This window comes from Aedes aegypti, chromosome 1, assembly GCF_002204515.2.
Source record: "Aedes aegypti strain LVP_AGWG chromosome 1, AaegL5.0 Primary Assembly, whole genome shotgun sequence".
Lineage (NCBI taxonomy): Eukaryota > Metazoa > Arthropoda > Insecta > Diptera > Culicidae > Aedes > Aedes aegypti.
In genome coordinates this window covers 75611047-75632740 of record NC_035107.1, presented here as the reverse complement: position 1 = coordinate 75632740, position 21694 = coordinate 75611047, and the positions used below count along the sequence as shown (strand labels likewise).

Sequence of the window (21694 nt, the reverse complement as noted above, 5' to 3'; positions counted from 1 at the left end):
ATTTCCTTGACTTTCCTGGGCATAGTGTATCATCGTACCTGCCACACGATACACGAATGCGAAAATGGCAATTTTGGCAAAGAAAGCTCTCAGTTAATAACTTTGGAAGTGCTCTCGAACACTAAGCTGAGTAGTCGGCTCTGTCCCAGTGGGGATATTAATGCCAAGAAGAAGAAGGGAAACTATTAGACTTGGCGTATTCTAACTTTAAATAAATAAACAGCTCTTGGTCTAGATATGCGAAGAGTCTTCAAACTCTTTCCGGGCCGCATCAAATCAAGCCGCGGGCTGGATGCGACCCGCGGGCCGTTCTCTGGGTAGCCCCGATATAGAGGCTAAGACGGAGCCCATCACTACAAGTCGTTTGAAAAATGGCAGCTCTCTAGGCTAATTTTTTCGAGAAATATTCCCAGCGATTCTTCCAGGAAATGCCATATGTGTTGCTCTGAGTATTCCATCAGAAGTTCCTCTTCTCTCACTCATTCAGAAATTCTACTGAAAATCTTCCCGAATTCGTACTGTGATTCCTGTAGAACTCGTTGCATGGATTCTATTTATAGCTTAATCAAGCTTTTCCTGGGATATCTCCAAAGATCATCTAAGAATTGCTTCTGGGGTTCTTCCAGAGATCATGCAAGGATTTTTGGCGATCTGAGGATTCAGCCTTTCTGATGCATTAGAAAAACGTCGCCTTTGCAATCCCATGTCATACTTGATCCTAATACAATAATAGGGCTTAAAACATTATCAGGGATTCTAATTTTCCAAAGAATGCTTCAGAGATTACTCCAAAAAATCGTTCAAAGATTCATTCAAAAAGAGGCTCCTATAGTCGGTTCGAATTCAGGCGGTCGATGATCTTTTTTGGATGTAAATTTTCTCGACTTCCTGGGGCATAGTGTATCTTCGTGCTTGCCATACAATGTTAAGGGGAAATAGGCTGTCGTTGATGATTGCTGCAAAATCATGTCATAATTGCGAAATAATGAAAATCAGTTGGTATTGCACTGAAGTAGCTGAAAAAATATCAACATACTTTTTGCATGTGAGCAAATATAGTGATACTTTTCCAGATCATTGCTAACTATACGGACTGATTTGCATTACTTTGAAAATGTGAGCTGCAATGTCAACATGGCTTCCAAAACGAATGACGGGCTACTTAGCCTTAAAATGCAGAAATGCTAGTTTTAAGATGATACAGACTTCACGTTCAACATGGATATTGCGGAAATCAAACACGCACTCCCCGCAATACAATTGTTCTGAAAGTCTGACGACACTAGTCACGGCCCACGATCGAGACTTGTGACTAAAAGACATCAACATTGTCACAAAATTCACCAAAAATGATCGATAACGATAGGAAAGGGAATAAATTGGATCATAAATGAAACAAAACTGCGCTGGTAAATGCCTAGCAATTTATATAAACGATACGTGCCAGATTGTTCGATTTTGTTTTCATTCAAAATATATCTCGCAATATTGAGCACAGGAATCCGCATCATTTCAAGCTACAGCATCACCACCACTCTTTTTCTTCAGAGCAATGAATCAATTGGTAGGTACATGACGTGATCTCGGTATGACCGAAAGAAACACGCTCTTTGTATCCGGTGTTGTCGACGAAAAGCATCATACTCGAATGATGGAACGGCTAACGTGGAATCTCTTCTTCCATCTTACTCTTTGCATTTTCGTTGCTTCCATTCATGATTTTATTCGTTGCCTATATGTGTTCGCGGTGATGAGACGGTACCAAAAACCAATTTTTTTGCTCTTATGATCACGAAATCGCTAAGAAAAATGGAAGCTGTGTAACTTCCTGATCAGACTCCGAAGTCAAGCGAACTTCAACAAGAAACCTTACCCAGTTCCATTCAAGTTCAATCTCTGAAGTGCATTCCAAACCATCTGACGAATAGCCACACGCGAGACCAATAATTGCGCGCGACCTTCTTTTTCTTTATTCTGAGCCAACATCTCGACGAACAACGAAAGATGCTTTGTTGATGTTTTGTTTCCGACCGACGACGACGACGACGACGACGACGGATTGTTTGATGGCGCTGCTGACCACACTAAACCACCGCCGGAACAAAGACCTTTTTTCACCACCACCACCCAGAGAGTCAGTGAAATCGGAACACAACAACGACGCGAAAATCGTTTGGTCGAGTTATTTTTAAGAATGAATTCAACGTTTCCCCGCAGAACAAAAGGGATTGCATCTTCCATCCCACCCAAAAGGCATCGGATTGCTGCAGCGTCATCAGCTTGTTGTACTGCAATGTTGTTTGAATCAGTTGAATAGATACTTGGGCGAGACCAGGGTTGCCCAACGGACGGCTTGCGGGTCACATCTGGCAGGTGGCCAAGACAAAACGTTGAAAGTAGTCAATTTTCAACAGTGATTTGGAATGGATTTCCAGATTTATTTTTTCACATCGTATTTGCTCAAATATGGTATGAGTCACATGAGGCACATAGTGAGTAATTATTATTCTTTCAGAAGAGAAACTTTCTTCCAAGATACAATGGATCTCTCCCTATTCTCTTTATTTGATGTTTTGTCCCTTCGACGTTTTGGTGTTCGAAGTTTTGTCGTCTCCTGATAACAAACAACAACGGCGTTGCCTGCTTCTGAATGCAGGTCTATATGGGAATGGAAAGGAAATGTTGATGTGTTACTTGCTTTAAAGAAGCCTTTGAGTCCACTGCACTTTCACAATAAAACTGTGGGAGTTTGGATATGGGAAATGATTATTTGTTCCCAAGATTTGTCTCGTGAATGATAAAAACATAATTTAAAATGATGGTATGAGCATAACAACCGACACTTTTTTCTTCACTCGAAAAACGCTACTCCCAAAATCTTGGATATCTTGGAATCACTTAAAACTTGGACATGACAAAGTCTTTGGCACAGCTTCATTTTGTGCGGCCTACGAAGAGTTTGAAAACTTGTCTCTCGTCTGGCCCGTTGACTGTTATGCCAACTTAACTATCTAGCTTACCAAGGCTTATCATTTCACTTGTGATTCAATTTCAAGCTAGGTTGATAACTCTCAAACTTGTGTCCGATTTTTCATTTCATAAATTTTACATAATAATTTAATTTTTAATTCCTTTCAAAATACGTGAATGTTTAACATATTGATTCTACGTACTCTCACTTGGAAGAATATCTATTGGTATAACGGTTAGAACTAGTGGTGCACCGGATATTAATATTCGTCTAGAGGTATTCAGTGCTTACATTGAAAACTGTTATAATAATCAAGATTTTTCCGACCTAAAATCGATCGATAACCATTCAAATAGTTTTTTTTTTTCACAAAACTATTGAATATCTAGCTAAATACATATTTGATTGAATATCATGGCGGCCGAATTTTTGGTGCATCACTGAAAAGAGAAAAGGCTTGAAAGATTGTGTGGTATGAATAAAAATCACTCAACTTTACTACATGTAGCATCTATTCAAAAACAAAATCCATAGAGTTTACTTTTGGTATGAATAAAAAACATTTCGAACATGTAGTACGTACTACTTTCGAACATGAGTGTTTACTACATAGGAAAAGATGGCCCAATACTCACTGATGGGATAAAATGGTCCTACTCATTTGATCAATCCTAGAACGTTTCAATTTGTATAATTTTCCAAAAAATGTTCAAGTATGTTTCCCCAGGAGTTTCTTTACGACCCTTCGACCAAAACTCATTGATTTTCCTTTAATTTCCCGGTGAAATTCCACAATTTTTCACTTTTTTGCCTAAGTTGTAAGCTTTCCCGATGAATAACACTGCGGAACACGTTTTTATCTCAAGCACCAAAATACCACTATTTACCTAAATAAGGTTTGCTGAATCCATTGTCGTTTTCAAAAATATAATAGCACGTCTAGTTTCTGAGATATTCGCTGATGGAAATGCAATATTTTACTATTTCAGCCAACTTGCATGCAAGTTTGTCAGCTTGTATGGTAATTTATTTGCTCAATTTGCCACAGAATACAAACTTCATGGGTATAACAATTCTTATCAACAAAGTTCATAGTACTCTCGATGCCCAAAAGTTTTTGTTTGATGGTTTAGAAAAGTATTGTATTTTGCCCTATAAGAGAAACGAAGAATTTTGTATGGAAACTGCAAGCACGCTGAAAAAATCGATTTTATCTATATTTAATCGCGCAATTTCAACCAAACAATGTCTGAAATGAAAGTTTAAGCCATATTTTGCATGCTTCACAAAAAAGATCATTAAAAAGTTTGATAAATCATACTTTAAATTCCATGTAAACATCATAGAAAACAGTGTTTAGTACAACTTTAGCCACCTGTAGCTAAACATTGTGACGTGCTGGAACATTTCTGAGAACGGCATCATATACAGCAACCCCAAATGTACTAGAGACACATAATTTGATCCTTGAGACACGCAAAAATGTCATTTTTGTTACGCTTTGTAAGCGTTTCCATGTCACAGAGAAAACTCATGGGGAAGCATGGTTGTTGACTCTTCGATCCTCGTACTAAATGTCATTCTACCCCACCCATTTTGTCATTTTGAACCACCCCCATTTTTCAACCAACTTTTCGACACGATTTAAAGCCTTAAAAACTCAAATTTGAGAAATTTGTTTATTGTGGTTGCTAGCAAATATTGTAAAGTTACTGTTAAGAATTCGAATAACCATCAAATGTGGATCTTATTACAAGAAAACGACACAATTTCTCAAAGTGGCATTTTGGACCATTTTACCCTACAAGAAGGTAATAAACTATAGAAGAATGTCGCTAGCATCGCTGTCGTAACATCTTTTGCTGGCGCAGATAGGCAGGGCTATAAATGTCTACGCGAAAATGCATGCAGTTTCACAGATATGTACCCAATATGTTTCCGACCGAGAACAAAGGGAACACCAGCGACATTCGTCCTCTATAGTTTTCTATCTCTACTCTACAAATGGGTAGCAGTGAGCTGTGAGCTCATGCGCATTAAAAGAATGCCAGATTTGAAATTATAAAAATTACTGTATTTTCGCTATACATCGCGTAATGGAGCATGAACTCTAACTAATTACCGTTTTGATTCATATTACGGACACTTAAGGCCACAGGGAAGTATAAGTCATCATAAAGCATGTAAAATAAATCACTCCGTATGATTCCTCCGCGTTATCGAACCTTTAAACCCCTTAACTTTCGAATAATGAGTGAAGATTTCGATTCCGAAATATGATTAATTTTAAACAAATAGAAATGTGTGGACTTTTCATGATTCTTATTCCGGACGCTGCCTTACTTTTGCTTCATATTTCGGACAATTCGATTCAAATTCCGGACAGGTCAAACAAATCATGAAAAGAAAAGTCAAATCATCAAATGAAATCGTCAAACCACTAGAGAGACGCATAAGGTAGTTGGGCATTATAAATTTTCACAGATATTTATGGAAAATGCTTATTAAAACGAGCCTTGAAAGTGAGAACTATTGACCGGCAAGAATTGGAACATTTCGTGTGAAATGTTTCCCATACAAAGTAGAATGTCCGGAATTTGAAGCTGTCCGTAATATGAATCAAAACGGTACTCGACAATTCACACAACTTTATGCAGGTTATGCGATTTTTAGTGTAAATTTGCGATAAATCCGGCATTCCCTTTATGTGCATTATTTTATGGAGGCTTCGGCCCACAAGTAGATTTGGAATAGATGTGAGTTAATTGGATCTTGCTCCCAAGACAAATATTTGTACCGTAGTGAATCAAAATCCGGACGGTACCAATATTCGGACACTCTGACTGCATTCTTCAAATTACACATTAAATCAAACAATAAATATTAATTTGTAATTTTAGTTCATAGCTTCCAATATTGCTCTTCATTTTTATTCATATGTTCATCTAGTAATCCTTTGCAATGAAATGTAAAAATTAAAAACAAATAGTCAGCACCAGTTGGACGTCGTTTCTCCAAAGAACCAAATCTAACAGTGAAGTTTCCGACAATAACGTCAGCCACTCTCGACATACAATAATGCTATTAAATTATACAGTTTTTATATTGTACGTCTCTGAAAAGTGTATGGAAAAAAAGTTATCAAGTGTAGTGCATAAAAGAGTGTGAAAATTTGTGCAAATAATCATTTATGGTGTTAGAAAAGGCTGTCCAGATTTATAGGCCAGTGGTCATTAATCCGGACCTGAGAGAGACTCGCGAAGTGGAAAAAAACAACGTCATATGCAGCCCAGATTCCGCTGTCACAAAACGTCAAATGCAGCCCGGCCTTTTTTCGACTGAAAAAGTGAAAAGTATTGTATTCGAAATAAACTGGTATTAAAGATCTCAGTCAGCACTCCGCTTGTGCTGCAGTTTTTCTAAAGATGCTGATAAAGCTAAACACAAGGCTAGTTATTTCTAATGTCTGATACGTTTGTTAGCATGAAATTTCACTCAAAAGCCTATTTATGCTTCGGTTTGATGCAGACGCAATATTTTTTTGCTGAGATGTCCATGTGATAGTTTGAACGGCTTGCGCATGATTGATGTAAATACAGAGTGGAATAAGAAAAAACTCAGCAATCACAGAAAAATAAGACCGTCTTCGCGAGTTTCGTCTCAGATCCGGACGCACTCTAAAAACCTGATATTTATTGAGCGTTCGGAAAATATTTTTAGGTGAATTGATGCAAAACTGTATAGCTTCTTAAAAAAAGTGTAAGTAGTTACAAGACAATGGATTTACGCAGGAAAAGTGTTGATATTGAGGATCATTCCAGTGAACCTTAAATGCAGGCTGTTGGCATGGGGTGCAGGTTAAATTATTGTAATTATACTTAACATTTTAGCCTTTTTCATATTTTTAAAAATTTTATTTTTTTTATTTTTTTTTCATATTTTTTATGCAACTAATTCTATTATGCTTCAGATTTTAGATTCGAGTGATGTGACTTTAATTAGTTTTTCATGTGTATTGTCAACCCAAACGCTTCTGTCCGGATTTCGATTCAAAACCGTCCGGCTTTTTGGTGCATGTGTGAGGATTGAAGAACACGACATGCTCTATTAAATTATTATTCCTGATTCAAATTTTTGACGTGTACCTATGTTAATAACAACAACACTTGCACTAAATGTGGCAAAAACATATTTTAAACACCGTTTGAACTTTCGGCGTTGCTTAAGTGTCCGGGTAATGATGCATCACGGTATTCTTGATCCCATATTCATTTCTATTGTGTTGCATTTTTGCGGATAAAGAAAATGTGTAAGAGTTTGACACCACAACAATGTAATAATATGAATGATGGATCAATAATTATGATTGATTGGACAATTTATTTTCTCCGTGTAGTTAGAACTATTCTACACATAAATCTAGCTTGAGTTAACCGTTTTGAATAACACTATGGGGATTACAGGTCAGTAGTGCTTGGTCTTTTGAATGCGTCACATGCTCCTGTGGAGTAAACGACGAAATCAAGATCAGTCGTGTTTGGTTCGCGTTGGGCGAGTGCTAAAAGATATTCGTATCCAGTCGAGGATTGACTGCCATCTGATGAGCTCGTTTCCTGTTTATGATAACATGTTTTATGCTAGCTTCAAATAGTGCTATCCGAGAGGGGTTTAAGATATTGAAAAAATAAAGCTGCAATCGATGTATTGTAGGTTAAAAAAAAATGCAGACAATAAAATAAGTATTTCAAAAAATAATACCGCTGGAATACTCCAAAATAGTCGTGGTAGAAAATATAATGTTTTTAAATTCTTAAATTCGAATATTCGATTTTAAAGAGTGATTTTTTTTTCAATTAAATCTTCAACAAATCTTTACAGGATTAACAATTATTTTACAATAAAATATTAAAAAATATTTAAAAAATATTGAAAATATTAGTTTTGACCTACAAAATCTACACTGTTCGGAGTCATGTTCGGAATTTGAGACAAAACGGTATAACAACTTCCATAAAAATTACATATTTTCATGAATTGATCAGGGGAAACCTCTGAACGAGATGATTTGTTCTACAGAAATGCTCTATATAAGCATATTTTTCATTAGATGGACGAGCACCATAACTTTTCTTTAATTGAGTTCCCCTGGGATTGTGGAAGAGCTGAAAAGCAGGCTTAGTCCCAGTCAGGGGACGTAGTTCCAGAACGAAGAAGAAAAATGTTTAATCTGTCAATGTCGCTCTTTTGAGCTGTCACAGATTATTAATTGCAGGGTGTCCATCCATGCGGAAAAAAGTTAACTGTTTCTGGCATATTTTTAGCTAACAAAATCATAGGTTTCAAAGAGCGATCTTAAACAGTTTTTTTTTTCACAGTGATTACCAATTGTTTGTGAATTTCTGCCATATTAAGCACATCGAAGGATTTCTAGGGAAAAATTATTGAGATCTTTGGAAAGTGTTTAGAAGAGTACTTATGGATTCCTGGCAAGTTTTTTGATGAGATGCTTTATGAATTTCTTTTAAGATTCATGACACGTTTTTGATGAAATGTTTCCAAGAATCTTGAATGGAATCGAGGCAATAATAGGCGGCTTTTTCTTGATATTTTGATCAAATTCCTAGTGGTTCGAGTAAAACTGAACCAGAAGCTTTTTGGGAAATGTTTTTGGAGATCCAAGTGGTTTCCTAATGAAGTTCTGGACACATTCGTTAGGGATTGCTTTTTGGCGCATTCTTGTAGAAAATGTTACAGATTCTTTTAGAATCTTGTTTGGATTAATGGCAAAGTCCTTGTGGAGTCCCTGACGAGATTTTGTTTGGGTTTCTGCAGATTCACTACGAATTCTTTCTGATATTCCTAGCGTATTATTTGGATCCTTAACGAATTCATGGAGAGTTTTTTGTTCCATGAATAAATGCATGGTCTTCTTATGATTCTTGGACATTTTTGTTTATTTCTCGACGACATTCTTGGCAAAATATTAGATGGATTCATGGGAAGATTTTATGTCATTATATTTGCAAGCAAGCTGTTCAATGCTTTTTTTGTGAGATTTCGTTTAAGTTATAAAGATCCCTTCTTGGATCCAACGAGAGTTGCATCAAGACTTTCTCTAGCTTTGGACCATGTCTTAAGCAAAATTTCAAAGCCATTATTGATAGATGATGGGTTGGCCATTACAAAACAATATTGATTTGTAAAATAGTGATTTGAATTTGGATAAACAGAGCACATTGTTTTCGCATTATTCCAAAATTTCTCGGGATTTCTTATGAATTCTATTGGGTCCACGCTATTCTCTTTATTTGAGCCCTTGCGGTTGAAAATAAATACGAATAAGTAACAACAGTTCAATGCGGTCTTTCGAATGTTAAATGCCAAAATTAAAAACCTGCTCTAAAGGAAACTTTGGAAAACTTTAACTTCTGACAATTCATTATAGTTTGCGTAAAACATTTTTAGTGTTGGCCTTTCAGACTTTTTATAACTCTTTGATATTTATTTGTCTTTCAAAATTCAAAACGTTTTTATCCAACAATATTTTTTTTAAATTGCAGCTGCAGAATTTACTAAATCCTTCCAAGAGTTGGTGATTAGATTCAAACTATCCTTTACTCTGTTTAAGTCAATATTATTAGAACCGAAATGGTCTTGCTAAAAAGGAGTGTGACGAACTAAATTTGTGAAATTTAAACATTGATAAATAAATTGACAGAAGATTTCAAGCTTTCTCATAGTTTTAGAGAACGAAAATGGAAAAATTGTAAAATATTGTTGATAATTTGTATTGAAACCGATGATTGGAAATTATTTCAATTAACAGGAAACGTTACAGTTTTGATCATTTTACGTATTGGAGTCCTAGCTGGCGTGCAGAAAAAGGTTCCATCGGCAACTGTTAAGCTTTTAGATTTATTTGTGAAATATGTGATAAAGCACATTCAAAACCACAAGAGCGATCATTTATAAACACATCATTAGTCAAAAATAGATTAGTAAATGCAAATAACTTTCTCTCATGGTACAATTATTTTGCAGCATATACTCAACCTTCAAAACCATTTGAAGGGTTGAACTAAAGTCAAGAATTAAGATACAGGACCTTGAATTTTCCAAGTTTAGTTCGTCACAGTCCTTATTTCCTGATATTTTATTATTTATAGCATGAAAATGAAATGAAATTCTTATGTTATCAAACTGCTTTGAGTTGTTGATCGGTGAAAAATACTTGTGTTCAAATAGACTGCCGTTCTATGCATATTTGTCACGCCGTCTATGGGACTCTGCACAAAAATGTACCTCTCCCTTTCACTCTTTCGTGAAACTTGTAAACAACAAGGCCAATAAAAGTCAAAATCCCATACAAAATCAAAACAGTGCAGCGGGCCTATAAGATTTATATAGAATATGGTACAGGTAGGCGTTGAAGGGCAGTACACTACTCTAAAATCCAAAGTTTAAATCCAGTAATTGGAAAAAAAATAATGTCAAATGGATAGTGTGTCTGCGAGCTGACCCGCGGCTCAAAACGATTGATCACACCTGCGCAAGATACTTGACTTGTTTGTGATGAGCCAGCACAGGAGCACATTATTCGCTGACACATAATTTGCGCTGGTTGATAAGCTTCGCGCAGACTTTGACTGTCAATTCTGCTCGAGTAGTAGTTGTAAGCGGAGCTTATCAGCTCGATTCAAAGTCTTTCACCGACACACATTGGGAAGTAGTCCTCATATTTACCAATTCCGGTTCAACTAGTAGGTTCCTAAGCCGTCACCGATTGACTGGATCGTCTCAAAGCAATGCAACCCTCTTCGTGGTGGTTTTTCCACCACGGCTGCTTGGGCACGTCAGGAGTTAATCATCAATATTAACCTCCTTTTCCCGAGCAGCCTAGATAGCCGCGTAGTGTCGGTAGCGGTTGTTTCAACTGGCTAAGAATTAACACTACGGATTGCCTGTTCCGGTGGTAAAAGTCCACCTCACAGGTGACCCCTAATTTATGGTGTGATGCGTACCGTGCCTAAGAATGAATGGTTAGGGGGGTCTAAATAAAACCTAACCGCAAACGGAGCCTGTGGGGTACCAGGGCGCCCTCCACAGTATTGAGTCCTTCCTGTGCTACCCGGAGCAATGGTGCAGGTGACCTTGTGTTTCTCCGAGATAATCGGCTGCCCTTCTTCAGTCTCTATCTTGAGGCTTAATAAGGGTGGGATTATGAATATGTTGACATTTAATTTAAATTATCACCTATATGGATTCGCATTATGCGTTTTACACAGTGTATTCTGTGCTCTTTCGCCTTTGGCGACTTTAAATAGATACCGATCTGGTTTTTTCGTTGCTGGTCTTTTTCGTGCTGAGATTGCAAAAAGCTTAATCCTGCCTAGTTTGGGTAGTGGCTACGGTTAGGTTAGCTCAGATCAATCTTCAGCATAAAAGAACAGCAACGATCAATCTTTGCAGACTCATGCAAAATGGTGCAGCCCAAGTGGCGCTAGTTCAAGAACCCTACTTTCGTAGAGGGAACTTCTATCTAGGTAACCTTGTGGACCCAGTTTTTGCTACTTTTAGCAAGCTTGAAATGGCAAACTCGCGCTCCATGCCCCGCGCATGCGTGCTCGTTAATAAAGCAATCGTTGCTACACTCATTTCTGAGTTAACTACCAGAGATGTATGTGCTGTCACAATCGATGTTTCTGTTGGTGACCTCAACAGGAAATACGTCTATTGTTCGGTATATTTACCACATGATGAACCATCCCCAACGGATGACTTCAAACGAGTTGTCGTACACTGCGTAACAAAAGGCCTTCCGCTGATTGTGGGCAGTGATGCCAATGCTCATCACATCATCTGGGGCAGCTCGGATATCAATTTGAGAGGCTCCAGTCTGATGGAATACTTAAGTAGTACAGACCTTGGATTACTTAACATAGGCAATCGCCCAACCTTCATGGTTTCTAATAGAGAAGAAGTGTTAGACATAACGCTCTGCTCGAATAGAATCAGTCACGAGTTGACGAATTGGCATGTATCAGATGAGGAATCATTATCTGATCATCGCTACATCTTCTTTGAACATTCAAATGTAACTGCGCAGACTTTGCGTTTTAGGAATCCCCGGTCAACAAACTGGGAACTCTACATTGAATTGGTTGCGACCAAATTTCATGGATATTCTCCGTCCATTGAAAATCCAAGTGATCTGGATGATGCCGTTGATACTACAACATCCTACATTATGGAAGCTTTTGAAGAAGCATGTCCTCTGCGGTCTGTAAAGACTACAAGAGGGACCCCATGGTGGAATTCCGATCTGACTAGACTCAGGAAACAATGTAGAAGGAGTTGGAACAGACGCCGTTCAGCTGGATCAGAGTCGTTCAAGTCAGCTCGCAAGGCTTACAAGAAGGCTCTTCGTTCTGCTGAACGATCCGGCTGGAAAAACCTTTGTACAAATGTTTCCAGTTTGAGTGAAGTCAGTCGGTTGAACAAAATTCTTGCAAAATCTAAGGATTTCCAAGTGAACGAAATTCGCTTACCTAATGGTGACTTTACTTCTTCCGATGAAGAAGTTTTAGAATGTTTATTCAATACACACTTCCCCGGATGTGTGGACATAGCATCTACGGATGAATCAAATGTCTTTTCATGTAGTTACGAGTCTCTGGCCTCGGCTCGCAGTATCGTAACTACTGAATCGATTCAATGGGCACTTAATAGTTTTGCTCCTTTCAAATCTCCAGGAGCGGATGGGATTTATCCTGTTCTGCTCCAAAAGGGATTTGAGTTTATCAAACATGTTTTGAAAAAGCTACTTGTAAGCAGTTTTGCTACCGGGTACATTCCCAAATCCTGGCGTGATATTACTGTAAAGTTTATCCCAAAAGGAGGACGTGCGTCGTATGAGGAAGCGAAGAGTTTTAGACCAATCAGTCTGACCTCTTTTCTTCTGAAATGTCTGGAACGGATTATCGATCATCACATCCGTGATGTTTATTTGGCAAACATGCCTCTTCATGTGAATCAACATGCTTACCAATCTGGAAAGTCCACTGTGACTCTTTTACACAAAGTTGTATACGATATCGAGAAAGCATTCGCTCAGAAGCAATCGTGCTTGGGTGTTTTCTTGGATATTGAGGGTGCCTTTGATAACGTGTCTTTCGATGCCATATTGGAAGCCGCACGAAACCATGGGCTACCTACAATGATTACCAATTGGATTCATCAAATGCTCAAAAACCGACATCTCTTCTCGACATTGTGTCAATCAGCGATTCGAAAATTGAGTGTTTGCGGATGCCCCCAAGGGGGAGTCTTGTCACCACTTTTGTGGAATCTCGTAGCAGATACGCTATTGAGGCAACTCAATAATTGCGGTTTTCCAACTTATGGATTTGCCGACGACTATCTAGCTCTGATAGTTGGTATGTGCATAAGCACCCTATTCGACCTGATGCAAAGTGCTCTTCAGGTAGTCGAGAGTTGGTGTCGCCAATATGGCCTTTCGGTTAACCCGAATAAAACATCTATTGTTCTTTTTACGGAAAGACGAAACCGCGATGGAATTCGACCTTTACGTCTTTTTGGCACTGAGATTAATGTGACTGATCAAGTAAAGTATGTCGGAGTCATTCTAGATTCCAAACTTTCATGGACACCTCACATTGATTTCAGAGTCAAAAAAGCTTGCATGGCCTTCGGTCAATGCCGGCGAACCTTTGGTAAAACTTGGGGCCTCAAACCCAAATATATCAAATGGATTTACACAACAGTTGTTCGACCAATATTGGCATATGGATGTCTTGTGTGGTGGCAAAAGGGCGAAGTGAGAACAATCCAATCAAAATTGGGCCATCTCCAAAGGATGTGCTTGATGGCGATGTCTGGTGCGTTCTCTACAACTCCCACAGCAGCGCTCGAGGCCCTTTTCGACGTTGCGCCACTACACATATATCTTAAACAAGAAGCACTTTCTTGCTCTTACCGTTTATGGGTACTGGATCTACTGGAGAAAAATCCAGTGAATCGTAGATCTACACACACTTCGTTGTTTCCACTTTTGGTGAATTGGGACAAAATTGTCCTTGCTCCAAGTGATCTCACAATTGCTTGTAACTTTCCTTACAGGACATTTACCACACAATTCCCTTCACGGGAAGAGTGGACGTCTGGCTATTTGGAAAGAAGTATATCAAACAATATAGTATGTTACACTGATGGCTCCCTTCTTGAAGGTAGAGCTGGTGCAGGAGTATATTCTCGTGAGCTAAGGCTGAATCAGTTTTACTCACTTGGTAGAAACTGCACCGTTTTTCAGGCGGAAATATTTGCTCTTATGTGTGGAGTGCAATCAGCACTTCAACAGCGCGTAATGGGTAAAGTCATATACTTCTGTTCAGATAGTCAGGCTGCTATAAAAGCTCTCGCTTCGGCCAACTCAAGGTCGAAGCTTGTTATCGCATGTCGAACTCAAATTGAGGAACTGAATTCAGTCAACTCTGTAAACCTTGTATGGGTACCTGGCCATTCTTCCATCGCTGGAAATGAATTGGCTGATGAGCTAGCTCGCGATGGAGCATCGCATGACTTCATTGGCCCTGAGCCGGCTATTCCAATTTCGAAGTGCTGGGTGAAGCTTCAGATAAACTCTTGGGCGGCAACTCAGCACAAGCAATATTGGAATAGTTTGGAGTCGTGTCGTCAAACAAAATTGTATATTACTGAGCCATCTCCAAAGGTGGCGAAGTATTTAACAAATCTGTCAAAGCAGAATTGCAGTCTCTTGGTCAGAGCGTTGACAGGCCACTGCCGACTCAACTATCACATGGCAAATATTCAGCGTGCTGACTCATTTGTGTGTGATAGTTGTGACTCCGATTATGGAACTTCGTATCACCTGATATGTAACTGTCCAGTTTTTGCGCAAATGCGATTCCAATTACTTGGTAAACACTTATTAAGTGAAACTGAATACAGAAGCCTGAATCTTCAGGACATCCTGTTATTCTTAACCCGCTGTGGTAATGAGCTATAGGCTCTCTTTACGCTCACGCGTTTTGCAGTGCCCTTTTTAGGGCGCTGTTCGAACCCATTGTGGTATGGAGCTACATGCTCTCATTTCGCTTATGCGATCTTCCCTCTTCAAGGGACCCACTCCTATTTCCTCCCATCTTTCCCTTCCCTTTCCTCTCCCATCGGGTAGATGATGAAATAGGCTCAAATATGGCGATGGCACAAATCTCCCAACTGGTGGGGAACGTGCCTTTGGAGCCGGCCTTCTGATACCTGATACCTGATACCAATTCCGGTTCAACTAGTAGGTTCCTAAGCCGTCACCGATTGACTGGATCGTCTCAAAGCAATGCAACCCTCTTCGTGGTGGTTTTTCCACTTAACTGAATTCATACATCCCGATCAGAAGAAAATAGCAAGGCAATAACAATCGCATATCAGGATGAGCTTCAATATCTTGAGTCTTGACTTCTTCCTGACTTTCTATTTTGATTATTGTATTATGCAATCACAAGAAAATTAACTACTAACAAGAATTTTATATATTTTTCTAGAAAATTTCATCAACGATGAAAAACATTGAAAATTAGTTATTCAATAACCCTTTTTTGAACATTTCAACACCAATAACTATAAAACTTATTGAGCTCTTGCAACGTTTCATACACTGAAAAAAATCCACACGCTTGATCCGTGTGTTTAAAATTATGGATCGATTCATGAACGTCTATGTCGATTTGTTGTGATTTTCTTACAAACTTCGTGTGTATTACATATTAAATTCTTTAGTTTTGCTTCATGGACTGATTCATCAACCGACAACATGAATTCCATAGTTTTCCACATAAGTTCCTAAAGCTTTCCATTTCAAATTCGTGTGCGTCCACCTATGGGTGCTATGGATCATCACTCAACACGGATTCAGTGTGTTTAACTTATGATTATCTTGTGTCATGATTATCATGTTCAAGTTGGTCGATTTGAAATCGATGAGCTTGCTATCGATTTCCGTGTTCCAAATTTTTAAATTATTAGTGACCAACCCATAGCGAACTAAATTGCGGATGGACCTTGTGTCGAACGACAGTCATCATCATGTTCCAAAGAGAGGAGGCAAATTCGGAAGCTGAAAGTGTTAGAGGAAAATTTGAGGATTCGTTTTTCTTTCTATTATTGAAGATGTCCGAGTGAATATGAGGAGTTCCTTCTAATTCTCTATAAATAAAATGCATTACTTCCAGCGTTGGATATAATGTATGGTGTTAGAGAAAAATCGGATTCCACTAACAGATTTTCCTAGCTTTCAGCTTCGAATAAAATGATATATGCTAATCCCGGGCTTCCCAAATTATGGATTTGCGGCGCCCCGCTTGTTGCTGACTCACTTGTTAAAAAAAAAAAAAAAAAAAAAAAAAAAAAAAAAAAAAAAAAAAAAAAAAAAAAAAAAAAAAACATTCAAGTGAGCTTGCGACAAGCAGAGGAGCCTCGAATCCATATTTTGGGGAGCAAGATTTCTTCTATCAAATTTCTTTTTTCAGTCTCATGACATTCATGTTCTATCACATATGACTATCTAAAGCCACTACATTTCGAATTCAATAAGCAAATCAGTTGGTTTTCATGATCTAATACTTAGACATTCATGTTTGTTTCTCATGACAACCTAATGTGGATACACATGTTATTATACCGTGAAGTCAATGACGAAATCCATATGGCTACCACACTCAAGTCATGTGGTTTTCCTCATTGCGCAAATCTATAAGTAAAACACACGACCTTGGCGTGTAGATTTTTCTCAGTGTAACATTTTGTTGTGCACCAAGCAGGCATTGCAGAATTCGTTCTCATTTGAGTATGAAGCACGATCAAAGCAAGCAAAGAAAAACATCCCATCTGTTGCGGTCCACGATCGTCATTGTATCGCAAGGTGTAACAAGTCTGATAAATGGAAGCAGCGAGCGAGAACCCCAATGAGAGAGCGATGATAAAATAGATTTTTCTCGCTTGTTTGCCGTTGGGGATAGGTGTTTTTCTTTACTGGCACGATAAACAATCCACGAACTTCCAATAGAAATAGTGTCCCCAAAGCTTGGAGCATATTTAGAGGGGTTTTATCATGCACTACTATCCCCCCAATCTGATCAAAGTTGTAGCAGTATACGATAAACAGTCTCTCATAATGTGCAGCAAGTTATGATAGTTACAGAGAGCGATACGTAAGAGATTCTCTCAATTTTCCCAGGATTCAATCCCTGGCACCAAGTATTAAAATACTTCTGTTTGTTATCATGTAGGTGTTATTCATAGAAACTTATGGTATTGATTTCTGGTATTTTGTTTGTTATTACCACCTTATGAAAGTCATACAACATATAGTATGCTGGTGTTTAATTTTAATACTTTTGTCATCATTTTCGGCTCGGGATGCCTTGCGCGCCTCATCCATTCCACAATCTGCCCGAAGGTACCGAGTAGTTTCGAACGGGAAGGGCCAGCAAAACACGTGACTGCGGATGAGCCGTTGGCTATAGTGTAGGTACCTACTTATTGCTGAATTGCTCTACTGACTGACGATGATGACGCATGGTGTACCAGCAGCAATAGCACCAGAAGCTCTAACGTGAAAGGTAACTGTAGTGCAGCACGCGAAAGGGAAGGGACTAAGGGCACTGGCGATTCGCCTTCCCTTCGGATCTTGGGAATATTGTGTGCACACCACAAGTCGTATAGTATGGGTGACCGGTTGGTGTCTGTAGTGGTAGATGTATGTCAATCAAAAATCTGGTTTTTGATGTGGCAGTATGATGCTGACGAATTTCATTTGGATAGGGAAATATTTCTCTGCAGAGGAAGTTTAGTCGGTTGAATTGCAGAATAAAAATTTAAGTTAAAAAGCGGTTAAAGTTTAAGCGTGGAGTTTGCAATCAAAAATAGAGATTAAATTCTTCTCAATAAAACATTGGCGGTCTACGAATGAGCCATTCGAGTCATTCGCAGCAATGAACTTCACAAGGGCTACCACGCTGGTGCTGTATACGACCAGCGAGGTTGCGATCAGACTTAACAATCATAACATAAAGTACCCTCGATAGACTGACTGCCTTAACCCTTTCAGGACGACTTAATTCTACACATATGTTACATACGAATTTGATATGTCTTTTTGAAGATTTCAAATAAAGGGCTTTTGGTTTATGTGGAAATATTATAGGTTGAGTTTTAGAAGCATTAGGGGAAATCTTCCATTTTTGCAAGTATGAAGAAAAAATATCCAAACTTTTTTGCAATCTACTACAGATGACACACAAGCTTCGTCCTTTGGTGGAAAAGCCTGTGCCAACCACAAACAAAGATTTTTGACGTTCCTAGGGTATATTGTACAATAGTGGCCCCTAAAGGCTGCCTTGAGGAACACCAGCTCTCACTAAAAGTCATTTAGACTTGGAGTTCTGATAATTACCCTGGAGTGTACGATTTGACAGATAACTTTGAATTATTCTAACAATGCATGTTGGAAAATTAAAGTTTTGTTTATTTTACAATCAAGCCTTCATGCCAAACACCGTCGAATGATTTTCCTATGTCTAGAAGAGTAAGATCAGTAGAATAGCAATTTTCGCAGGTTAATTTTAAAGCAAATTAATCACAAAAAAAATCTGGATTTTCTAGAATTAAAAAAGTGATTAAGCTCAAAGTACAAACTCGTAAATCTAATATATTTCATCATTTCATCTAATTCCAGGGAGCTTCACGATGGCACTCTACGAGAGAATGGACTGATGGATGGCTCCAAGCTGATCCTCACACCGAACGTTGAGACTGGACTGCTGGTAAGTTACTTTTTGCGCTCATCTGTCAAATATTGACGTCCAGATAAACCATCCACTTGGCACGACACTCTTTCCACACACGTAGAAAAAACACCTCTATTCCTCGTGGGACCAATCTGTCCGTGCACCGTTGCTGTTAGTCTTTATTGCCACGATGGAAGCACACACATTGTTTATTCATCGCGAGTCGCCCAACAACGAGAATCAGTCGCGGTGCGGCGCTTACTGGCTCCCGGTGACCTGTCTGTTTTCATTGAGAGGATGACGCGATGGTCCACAGTGGTCGCATCCCTTATAAATGTTGGCCAAAAGTACTTATTCAACAAACATTGTTAGAATAATCCAAAGTTGTCTGTCAAATCGTACATTTCAGGTTTTTTCAGAACTCCAAGTCTAGAAGACTTTTTGTAAGAGCTGGTGTTTTTCAAGGATGCATTTCGGGACCAATATTATACAACATCTTCATATCTGACTTGCCCGAGTTACCTCAGGGATGTCAAAAATCCTTGTTTGCGGATGACACAGGCCTCTCCGCCAAAGGACGAATTCTGCTTGTCATCTGTAGTCGATTGCAAAAATTTTGGTTATTTTGTCTTCATACTTACAAAAATGGAAGATTTCTTCTTATGATTCCAAAACTCAACTTATAATATTCCCACATAAACCAATAGCTCTTTATTTGAAACCTTAAAGTAGACATGTTGTCACATTGAGAGACAACTTCCTTTTATGCTTTGGGCCACTGTGTGGCCGTGGCGTTGTGTTGTAGACAAGTCACAGGTATAAGCCGCAACCCGTGGGATTCACCGCCGCTGGCGACCGGGATGACCACAGACAGGCTTGAATAAAGCACTGCTGCTGGTGCACGGTGGTAAAGTCCGTCCATCGGTCGGTGGCAACCGCAACTCTAGCCACATTGCGGTCTTGGGCTCGAGGTTTATTTTATGGTTGGCGGCCGTGTGCTTTCTGTTTTTCTCCTTCCTACCTGTGGGTAAAATGCGAATTTTGTTTTTGCTTTCATCATTCCTCCTTCGGTGCTTTTCTGGGTTAGCTCCCAGCTCTAGCTGTACCCCGTTCTCGTTTCGCCGTTGCGCATGGCGGACTGGAGATGGTGGAAGGAGGGCGAATGTTGATAGCAGGGACAGGGGTTGGGAAATGGGCGCAGCTCTTCCGAAGCGTTGTCATGGTAAAGTTTCAATGGAAAACCAAAGACTTAGGAAAGGATTTATTTTTCGTTCAAGGGAATAACATTTTGAACGATTTCCTGACGTATTTCGTAGTGCTTGGAAGCTTATCCTCAGAAGCTTTAAACATTCTTCTCAAAAGCTTGGAAGCTTCTCCTCAGAAGCTGGGAAGCTTCTCCTCAGAATCTTGGAAGCTTCTCATCAGAAACTTGGAAACTTCTCCTCCGAAGCATGGAAGCTTTTCAGAATCTTCGAAGCTCTCCTCAGAAGCTTGGAAGCTTCTCTTCAGAAGCTGGTAAGTTTCTCCTCAGAAGCCTGGAAGCTTCTCCTCAGAAGCTTGGAAGCTTCCCCTAAGAAGCTTGGAAGCTTCTCTTCAGAAGCTTGGATGCTTCTCCTCAGAAGCTTGAAAGCTTCGCCTCAGAAGCTTGGAGACTTCGCTTAAGGAGCTAAGAAGAAGCTAGAATTTCTTCTGATATTCCCCTGGAATTTGTTTTTAATTTGCTCTCATGAAATTTTCCTAAAATTCCTCTGGAATTTCCCCTGAAATTCAATTCAAAATCTTTTAAATTCATTTGAAATTTATCCTTGAAATCCGTTAGAGTTTTTTTTACCCCAGGCATTTTTCTTGAAATTCTCTTGAAATTGCTCCTGAAATTCCTGAAATTTCTCCTGAAATTCCCCTTGAATTTCTCCTAAAACTTCTGGTGAAAGTCTTCTGGAATTTCTCCTGTAATTCCCCTGGAATTTCTCCTGAAATTCCCCTGGAATTTCTCCTGAAATTCCCCTGGAATTTCTCCTCAAATTCCTCTTTAATTTCACCTGAAATTCCCCTGGAATTTCTCCTAAAATTCTCCTGGAATTTCCCTTGGAATTTCTTTTGAAATTCACCTGAAATTTATCCTGAAATTCACCTGGAATTTATCCGAAAAATCCCCTGGAATTTACCCTAAAATTCCACTGAAATTTCTCCTGAAACTCCCCTGGAATTTTTCCTGAAAATCCCCTGCAATTTCTCCTGAAATTCCTCTGGAGCTCCTTTTGATGTTCCCCTGGAATTTCTCCTGAAATTGCCCTTTGATTTCTCCTGAATTTCCCCTGAAATTTATCCTGGAAATCCCAAGAAATTTCTTATGAAATCTTTCTTGAATTGCTTATAAAATATCCTTCAAATTTCTCCTGCAATAACCTTATAATTTCTTCTGAAATTTTACTGGAATTTCTTTTGACATTCTCTTAGATTTTTCTCTGAAATTATTCTTAGTTTTTGTTATCCTGAAAACCTCCTAGAATTTCTCCTGAAATTCATCTGGAATTTCTTCTAAAATTGCCCTGAAATTCCATTCGAAATTTTCCTGAAATTTCTTTGAAATTTATATGTAAATTCTTTTAGAATTCCTCTTTCGGCATTTCTCCTGATGTTTCCTTTAAATTGCTCCTGAAATTCTTTTGAAATGTATCCTGAAATTCCCCTGGAATTCCTCCAGAATGATGTTTCCTTGAAATTGCTCTTGAAATTCTTTTGAAATTTAGCCTGGAGTTCCCTTGGAATTCCTCCCGAAATTTTTCCTCTGAAATTCACCTGGAATTTCTCTTATATTTCCCCGGATATTCTTCTAAATTTTCCCGAAGTTTCTCCTAAATTTTTCCTGGAATTTCTCCTGAAATTCCCTTGGATTTTCTAC

General features: G+C 38.8%; 1 protein-coding gene across 1 annotated transcript in view; it reads left to right on the top strand.

The window, feature by feature from the left end:
• The window catches only part of LOC5569927 (midnolin homolog), a 75947-nt gene that overhangs the window by 24717 nt on the left and 29536 nt on the right, over nt 1-21694 (top strand). The window contains exon 2 of the mRNA XM_001658774.2: nt 18741-18828. Coding sequence (XP_001658824.2) covers nt 18741-18828 — 88 coding nt within the window. The remainder of the gene's footprint in view (nt 1-18740; nt 18829-21694) is intronic.